This window comes from Montipora capricornis, chromosome 7, assembly GCF_036669925.1.
Source record: "Montipora capricornis isolate CH-2021 chromosome 7, ASM3666992v2, whole genome shotgun sequence".
NCBI classification, from domain to species: domain Eukaryota; kingdom Metazoa; phylum Cnidaria; class Anthozoa; order Scleractinia; family Acroporidae; genus Montipora; species Montipora capricornis.
This window is the reverse complement of record NC_090889.1, coordinates 23,033,405-23,043,404: the sequence shown is the minus strand read 5'-3', so window position 1 is coordinate 23,043,404 and position 10,000 is coordinate 23,033,405. Positions and strand designations below refer to the sequence as shown.

The window sequence follows — 10,000 nt, the reverse complement described above, 5'->3', positions numbered from 1 at the left end:
GTTCATGTGGCACACACAAATGGCAAGAACTGTATATTGTGGTAATCTCCCTAACATTTCCTTGATGACTCAGAATCTTTTAGGAACAGAGGGGTGGGGGAATTACGTGTGTTTGTCTGCTCTAGTCCCCAGTGGAAATACACCTACTTTACAACCATTCAAATGTAATTTCCCTACCCATCCCCGGGGCTCAAGGGGTGGGGGAAACAAATGACTAGTGCATTATACTCCCGACGGTGACTTATCCACAGTATAGAGTTATACAGTTATCTGGGCGCCCTCCCGCAGCTCAGAGATGCAACACCTTTCTGAGAATATGTGCTGTTCCCAACAAGGTCGACATCTGGGCACTTCCAGTTATATCCGGTATACATGTACGTAGATACCATCATACCCCTGCCAATTTGCAAAGTCTTTCTAGACTGTTCCAAGGGCCCTTATGACCAATGGCACCACTACAACTTCTACTTGGTGTATCCACCGTACTTCAAAAGCTAAATCCTGGAACTGCTTGAGCCTGACTCGTCACAATATTCCGGTCATCCGGCACAACATTATTATCATCATCATCATCATCATCATTAGTATATTTGTTATGACTCCACGTTCCCTATACAGGTGTACAGTAGATCTCAATGTTAAAATTCCTTTATAGACTGTAATGAATGGACAAAAAGTGACAAAGTCTGTGGATGTACTGATCAAGAATTTGACCACCTGCTCAGGAATCTTAAATCTAGAGTAAGTAATGACCACAGATCAGTTGGTTCAGTCCAGAATCCACTGGACCGCCTGTGGCGGTGGGTTCCTTGGGTGAGACCCTGCTAAGATCAACACTAAGAAGAGACAAAGTGCTTCCTTCATAATTTCACCTGCAAACAGCAAGACTTTCAAGTCTTTTTGGATTAGGTTTATAACCTGTCGAACCCATCTCATATACATGTATAATTATTTGGGGTGTTACATGTATTTAGCACGAGTGCTCGACTTGGAAAGAGTCTTCGAAATGGAAATGTTTTTATTTGAATTCTATTTCCACGCCTCTTGTCTCATAAAAATCTGTTTTAAAACACTTACATGTACTACATGTATTGTATGTAAACGGATTCGGTGTCAAAAATGGAAATTTTTTCGTTGGAAAAACCTTTTCATACAAAAGCAAATGCGAAATACATGTATAAGCCACCCAAATTGTTGCTTCTTTGATTTTTATTTTATGCATGCGCATTTAAGATTTTGCTGTCTTGCCTCAGTTAGTCAAGCCAAACTGTTTACATGTGAAAAAGTTGTCTCTCCTGCCAGGGTTACCCTACCTGCCAAGGCGAGACAACTCACCTCCCTGAGTTGTTTCGCCCTCCCAAGTTGTCTCGCCCGCCTCGTGTAAATGTTTGCTAACATTTTTTAAACAAACGAGTGGAAAAATATCTTGCCCAGGGTAACTGAGGGGGAGGGTTGTGTTGGGTACCCAAGACCATATAAACAGGCCTTATTTAAGCAATAGAGGATGTTTTCCATGTTTCCATAGCCTTACCTAAACGTGAGGGGGAGATGGATACTGGGTTGTCCCTAGTTTTCAGCACAACTGGTAAGGGACCTCTTCAAACCGGTAATTAAAGCATTTGGTTAATGTTGGACGTTCTGCAAAGGATATGCGACTTCTGAGCGTTTGCAGGCGGTAATAAGTGCTCTTACAAGCTGTAAATTTTACCGGTTACTGCCTGATAAGGAGAACTCTGGATGGGAGAATTTGAGACAGTCATGCAAACCCAAACACAGTCAAGGGTTTGCATAACTTTCGATAATTCTCCCAACTCCCCCGAGTTCGCATACTATCCTAATTATTTTATAAATGGAGATGGCTCCCAATGCTGGCAATCCTGCCAACCTAGCCATGAGTCCCCACACGGTAAGGAAGACAGACACCCACCACACTGCTGAAAACTGTGCAAACAGACAGTTTGGGGAGAGGAAAAAACATCTCCTTTGAATCGCCCTCCATTCCCGCTTACATCAATGCTTCACCAGCCATGAGCATGTGAATCACGGCAGACGTTTAACAAAACTGCTAACAAAAAGGCACTCAGTCTGACACTCTTCCTTTTGTTAACTAGTCTACAAATTGCTTATTATACTTAACTACAATATATATTATTATCAGTTGACTTTTATTTTTGTTCTTTCTTTTCAGGAACTAGAAGCTGCAGTTTTAATACTCCAAAGGCATATTGATTTAGAAAAACAAATCTGGAAATGTTTAGAGAATCTGAAATCCATTCAAAGGTAATGTCATCTTACATATAATGTAGATATCTGAAGATCTTTTAAGGTCCTAAAAGATCCTACTAGGATGCAGTCTCCTTCGCATCCATTTTTTGCGGTGTCATGCAATGCTTCCTGTTACTAACTAGGATGAGTTCTGGGAGAAATATTTTAATATGTCTTATCAGTGTTTTGACCGCTATTTTGACGGGTAGGAAAAGCGTAAAGAATTTGTAGTGTTTATATGAAGATCCGATGTCAAATAATTTTCGTTAAACGCTAGTTCTGAAAAATTATTTTATGAATTGAGATCTGAAGGTACAGGGCAAAAGATTATACAGACCAAATTTTAGGCACTAACCTTTTACAGAAGTTGCCCAGCAGCATTTTCAATTTTTCCATATATTTGTCTGTAATTTTTTCCCGCGCATTTTCAGTAACAATTACAGACAAATGTATGGAAAAATCGAAAATGCTACCACACAGCTTTCAACGAGGCTAGTCCCTAAAAATTGGTCAGTATAATCCTTTACCATGTACCTTTAGTTCACGATTCATAATTTTTTTAGAACTAGCGTTTACCAAAAATTCTTTGACATCGGATCCACATGTAAACACTACAAATTCTTTACGCTTTGCCTATCCATGTATTTGTTGTTATTCAATTTTTTTTCCTGGTTCAAAATTTTTTAATCCAGTTCAATTTTGTTTCCTCTGTTTCAGATTATGATAATGAATTTTAGACAAAGAAAAATCAAAATTGAACAACTTTGAAAAAATAATTTTAAACCAAAAAAACATATGAAACACAAAAATATGCACTATGCATTAAACAGAAGACCTCTTATTGATTGCACAGGGTTATAATTTTTTGATGCAATGATGATATCAATAAAAATTAGAACTTCACTAAACAATAGATGTAGTGGACATAAATAACAGATCCTTAATTGCGACCGCCATGAGTAACTACATTTCACTTCATTGGCTTTCCATTCTCTTCCTGGACAATGACAAATAGACCAAATTCAAGATTAGGTGGAATCAGCGTGCACCCAATGGTAAATTTTCAATTTTCTTTTTAGACACCCATACTGTCCAGTTTCCACGAAGGTGTATATTCTTAGGTGATATTTTGGTATAGTACAGGGTGTCAATGGGGTATGGCTCTAGTCAAATAACAGCCGAAAAAAAGCCATTTACCGGTAAATGTAAAAAAGGAGATTAGTCAAACAAATTTAGATGATTTTACGACTTTTATGAGTGGAGAGTCTAAGAAGCGTGGGACTGGTAACTAAAACCTCAGGCAGAGTGCAGGCTCAGAGCATGTCACGAAATGAGATAAGGGAAGTCCTGCAATCTCCAACAGGACACGCAACATGATACGAAATAGAGGGTACAAAAGTCTCCAGAAATGTTAGGCAAGGTCAAAAAATTAATGTTATTTATCCTAGAAAGTCTGCACCCTTTGGTCATTATGTACCTGCATACACTAACAAGTCGATCTTCTTTTATACGTTAGTCAGTTCATATTTTGTTGTTTATACAGTTACGACCGCCAAAAACATCTTTATACGCCAAACAGTTAACCCCAATGACACCCTCATAGTAGCTCCTTCATTCTGTTAGGTTACTTTGAAATAATTTATTCTCAGAGGGCAGTGAAACTGTCATATTAAATTTTAATAACCCATTGACTCTTAGGAGATGGGACTTAATGGATTTGACTCTGTCCAATGCGAGACGATTTTACTCGTCAAGAGTCGAGAAAGATGGACTTTGGAATATGCATAAACTCAAGAAGAACTCGAGAAAGCGATTTATGTCTCGAAGAAATGAACAATTCCGCTAACAGAGCCTTTGTATGCAATATTCATGTCGACTCTAAGCAAGCTTTCAATGTTCTTGGCCCGCGAAAAAAATATTATCTTCATTATCCTTCGGCATGTAGAAAAATAACGTCGCGATCTTATTCACTTGTTCTGCAAAAAATACACGAGTTTCCGATGCGTTCCCCAGGCACAAACCCAGTCACAAACTAATGTAACCCATTCACCCCTAAACCGGCCTAGACCGGTCAGACTTTAAGTTAGTATTTCACTCTGTCTAACACCAGACGATTTTACTTGTCAATGGGGAACCCCCAGGAGTCAATGGGTTAATCACTCATGGAAACACTATGTGATTGTGAGTATGTCCCATTAATGGATTTTAATTACTCTGCCCAATGCCAGACAATTAGGTTTTACTGCTCAATGGGAACAGTCCAGGGCAGTTCAGTTTCATTTTTATAACATTTCCAGATGTTTTATAAATGAAACTACTAATACTAGTACCAGGGTAATTTTTGTGGTACTTGTTTAGAAATGATCTGCACCTTTTTCTCTCAGTGGATGGAAGGGAAAACGTATTGATGTTACTCAGAAACTTATTTCAAGCCAATGTAAAGTTGCAAGACTAAGAAGCAGGCTCTTGCGTTGTTTCATACAGGTAAAGAATTTCCTTGTTCAGAAATTATGATTACAATACTTTGTTCTACAAACAAAGCTGTGACTCTTCTCTTTTTATTTATTCTTTTGGGGGGCTGTGATTTTCCTGCCCAAGCGTAACATTTCTTTGCTTGTGGTAGAGAGACTTTTCATAAAAATTACCCAAAGGAAAAATCAAAATCTGTATCTCCTCATTCAGAGGCTGCACTTGTAATGACCACTAGACCACGAAAGGCTATGTGACAGAGTAGGGGAAAATATTTATAATAATTACTTAAATAATAGAAATGTGTGCATGACCAGAAACAAGTTTAAATTGTGTTTTTGTTGCACTCAATATCCAGGGATTTGTTTGGACGTTTTGTCTGGTTGTTTAACATTTCATGTCTGCTACTTTGACGCTATAAATTGTTTAAATTTGTTGACTTGTTGGCTTCTTTTTTGTCCTTCTTTATTTTTCTTTTTGGACTTGGGTACTGCAGGACTATCTCAGGAAGCCATGGGCTGAAGAAACACAATACAATCACATGCAATAAATCCTTCAAACTAAAATGAAGTCACATCACCTTCATTTTGCTTACCAAACAGAATAATCAATTTGTTGGCATTTCATTCCTGTAATAAGTTTACTTTTCTTATTTTTCTCCAAAGTTAAGTATGCATGTAAAACAAAATTAAATTTTTATGCAGTACTTTGAAAAGCTATCAAAAACCCTGAATATCCAGTAATTGTACGACTCAGTAACACATCTCACCCAGCTGATATTCTTCTCCCAGTATTGTTAAGAAAAATTATTGAATAATAATAATAATAATAATAATAATAATAACAATGTTGTTGTTGTTGTTATCATTATCATTATTATTATTATTATTATTATTATTATTATATTTTATGTACATGTACATGCATAATAAATAACAGTAAAAATTATTATGTTATATAATAATTCATGTACAGTGTACAGAGTGTACGTGATGCAATGATTAATGCCTGGCCAAACGCTCGCAACAACATGTTGGATGATGTTGGATCAAATTTGAAAACGGTCAAATCTTTCGTGCAACATAATCTTGGATGTTGCATGATGACAGATGTTGTACTTGTTTGGCCACGTTCACACAACATTGTTGCACTAGGTCCATTTCTTGCGCGCCAGGGGTCCGAGGCACATGAACATTGACATGTTGCGTTGAAAATGTTTGAAAATGTTGCGTGCATTTGGCCACCCCGCTCAACACATGTCGCAACATCCTGCAACAATGTTGCGAGATATTGCGTTGAAATGTTGCGAGCATTTGGCCAGGCCTTTACGTTGTGATGATACTAGCTAGTTTACCTAGTAATGATGAAATTCTTTTTGACAAGCCAATAATAATTATTTTAAATGTTTGCTTCACAGCAACTTTGCAACGAAGGATCCTCTGAGGTTTATCTCCCTTCTTGGTCAGGCATTGATGTCATTAGTGGTGATAACAAGAAAAAAGATTCTCCAAATGACGGGGAATGCATTGAGCAACAACATGTCAGCAAAGATGACCCAACTGCTGTTACTGGCCAAAGCACAAACAATGAAAGCAGTCGAGTCGATGCTAACTCAGAAGATCTAACTTACTCAAATATTGAGGGTGTCCACATTTCAATGAGTACTTCCTCAAATGGCACAGACAGTGAAAGCAAGCGAGTCAATGTTAACCCAGAAGATCTAACTTACTCAAATATTGAAAATGTCCAGAGTGTAATGAATGCTTCCACAAATGCAGAAAGTCAAGTACTCCAGATGTCGCCAGGGCGTGAACGTGCACCAGAGTGCATTTACGAGATTGCTCCTCCACCTGCAAGTCCTTCCAAACCATATTCACCATCCAAGCCAAAGCCGTATTCGGTATCAAAGAAAGAGAAAAGTGGACGTACACGTTGTGTTGGTGCTGAGAAGCCAGAAGGAACTATCCTAAAACAAGTACTGAGTCCATTTGCCAATTTTGTGTACTGTACATTCATGTTTGCTATACAAAATTATTTCACTTTGTTTTGGCCTTTCAACAAAATCAACCATTTCAAAATGTTGATCTTACTAACATGATCAAATTTCACTGTTTTTTTTTTTTTAAGTGTTCACAATGTCCAGGGCTATTTACTACAATTTCTGTTTCCTTCTTCATATTTGTGAGCCAATATCATCCATGGTCCTTTCTCTTCTGCTGATTCTTTGTGCCAGTAGAGACTTTAAGATCTACGGCGTAGTCATCAAAGAAAATACCGCAAAACAAGAACATCATTAATATTTTGTTAAAAGAGGAATTTAAATAATCGTGCTGCACATGCAGCAGGCATTTTAGTATGTATTCTTGTGCTACCTGCATAATTATTGACGACGAAAAATCACCAAATTTGGGGTTCTGACAAAAACTGTTAGCATACAATAGAGTCTGTCATTCTGTATTTTTACTTTGAAACCACTCATACCAATTTATTTTTAGCACACTTTGCTAACATAGTATGTTGAAAACGAGGTGGAAAAATCGCGAAAGACTTACGATGGAGCAAAGTTACATGTATATTTTGTGGTGACTTTTTGGTCGACGTAGCCATTTTAGATCTACATGTAAAAAGTCCTTAGCTATTCCGACCCCAACAAACTTTGTTTGTGTTGCAGTGATTTAATTAAAGGGGCTAGGTCACGCTATTTTAGGTAATTTTACTTAATTTTGTTAATTATGAGCTCTAAACATCAAATTGGCAGACCAAGAGTCTTCCATTTGCAAAATCACGGCCACATAACAACTAAGAATGATTTTCCAGCTTTGTAAATGACATTTTGATATAGATTGATATAAATTTGAAAAAAGGTGGGCCGACGTTTTTCAAATTTACCCTAATTCAAACCATTTCAATCCTCTCCAATTTTGTCCATCCATGTCCCTTCTTGGCTTCCCTGTGTTTTGTTAGAGTTCTTCAATCTATAGTTTTCAACAGTTATTTTGATATTTTAGTTAATTCTATGACCATTCGATCAGTGCTGAAATTGCCTAAAATTGCGTGACCTAGCCCCTTTAAGTACTGACAGCCGACAAAAAGCAGAGAAGTTGGCTACTTTAAATTTTTGCCAAAATTGAAAAAAAAGTAAAGGCCGATTCTTTCAAACCTAAGATTAAAACTCACTTGGACAATGGGAGCATGAAGTCGTCAGAACATGATCATCCACTTTGCTTTTGAAATGTGGTGTTTGGGAGCCTTTAAAAAATGGCATGCTCACAGACATCCCAGAGAAAGGGGCCATCAAGGGGCAAAGCCATCGCCAGCTTCAAATAATTTTAGTGAAACTGCTGGTGTTCAGAGAATAATTATTGATGTTTATTAATGGACCCAATGGACTGGCATCCCATCCAGGGGGGAGTAGTCCTAGTCGCTTCATGCTACAGAAACCGGAGATATGCGCCGGCCTGATGTAGCGGACTTCACCTACCAATTTTGTTGGTGTACAGTACAAGTACATGTACCTCTTGTTCCTCTCGACATTTTGGTGGTTTCACCTGAGAGACATACCCCTTGGAGAGCCTCACAAAAATACCACATTAAGGACGATGCCTCCTAATTCAAAGGTTTTTTTGCGTGGTTTACTGAATATGCAGGAAAAGCATATATATATATATATATATGGGGGTAACCACCCATTTCTTGAAGATAATTAATCTACAATATTTGTAAAAAGCGTTAAAATACAAAGCAATATATGGCATTGTTTTCCAATTTGAAGCTTACCGGTATTAATTATCTCTGAAAAATGTGAGGTTACCCCCAATTTTCTTTTTGGATACCAAGAGCACTTGCTAAGTTCTGCTTTCTCCGCATAGTTTTAAACCATGCAAAAATATCTCTGTATAATAAGCACCACCCATAGGCAATTCGATTATCTGGAGATGTGCAGAACATGTGTGGAATAAAAGTAGTAGGCACCGTCCTTAAGTGGATTCAGAAGGAAGGAATATTTATGTTAATATTTTAATATACAGGTATATAAGACAAAATTAGGAAAACCTGAGGATAGAAATAGATTTTTTTACAATGTGGGTGCACAGTGGCCAAAGGAGCACATGATCTTGAAGCGTATAACTTGCAACTCTTTTCCTTGAAACAAAGCTACATCTATTAATATCATGGCTGACAAATTACTTTCATAAGATGCCATTTTGGGACAGTGTGAAAAGAGTCAATGACAGCCTTTTTTAATTTCACATGTGAAATTATAAATTAACACTGAAATTTTGTGCCAAAAGTAAGGAGTAATTTGTCACCCATGTTATTATAAAAGTAATAGCAAGTTTCCTCGTACACGTAAAATTAAGGATTAATATTACTTGTATTGTCAGAAGTTGCCGAAATTCCCAGAGTTGTGCATTATCCTTAATTAAATTACATGGTCCCCAGGCAATTAACTGTACTTATTATATGGCTTTTATTTGTAGCCGATATAACGCGCGCTCTGATTGGCTAATTGTGACTTAATTGTAGGGCATTATTCTCCTTTAATGCCCACGGGCCGATTACGGGCTTGCAAAAACAAAGCAAAAGGTAATTAAAAAGCCATATAATAAATCTACTTACTAACCGAGCTAGCTCGAGCCGTACTAGGGAATATTGGCCCTCGGTCGTTTTTGTTCGGACCAAGCGCACGACCTCGGGCCAATATTCCCCAGTACAGCCCTTGCGCTCGGTTAGTAAGAAGTTAATATTAATAAATTAATAAATATTCTTTTTATCACTCATGCAAATACAAAACCACTGAATAAGGTCTATAAAATTATGCATTGTGTACATGATTTTATTAATTCCTTTTCAGGATTGCAAAACATTAGCTTACGTGCAGCCACCAGTTGATGCCGATCAGCTTGATGAAGAGGATGCTTGGATTGTAGAAAATCATCATTTACAAGACTGGGATCCAGTGAGTATATAAGTCCCTTGAGAATCCTAAATGCCACAAATAAATATTCATATCACATTATACATGTATATAATTTTGTCAGTGTTTTCACAGAATGCTATCAATGACCTTGGTGAATAACCTCAGTAGAACATTGATGACCATGAGAGATCTTAATGTTTATGTTTTCACTCACTCAAAGTGCCAGTTGTGTATTTTACTCTAATGCCAGACAGTTGTACTTGTCAATGGGATCCTCTTTTGGGCAAACATACCTTCATTTCATTCATTGAAGTTCTTTCGTGAGAACACTTGAGCCTAACAAAT

At 37.4% G+C, this 10,000-nt stretch overlaps 1 protein-coding gene across 1 annotated transcript in view; it reads left to right on the top strand.

Moving 5' to 3' along the window:
- LOC138056456 (uncharacterized) overlaps positions 1 to 10,000 on the top strand; it is a 29,693-nt gene that overhangs the window by 662 nt on the left and 19,031 nt on the right. Inside the window, exons 2-6 of the mRNA XM_068902250.1 lie at positions 656 to 741; positions 2,189 to 2,280; positions 4,650 to 4,749; positions 6,152 to 6,709; positions 9,590 to 9,694. Of these exons, the coding sequence (XP_068758351.1) occupies positions 656 to 741; positions 2,189 to 2,280; positions 4,650 to 4,749; positions 6,152 to 6,709; positions 9,590 to 9,694 (941 nt within the window). The remainder of the gene's footprint in view (positions 1 to 655; positions 742 to 2,188; positions 2,281 to 4,649; positions 4,750 to 6,151; positions 6,710 to 9,589; positions 9,695 to 10,000) is intronic.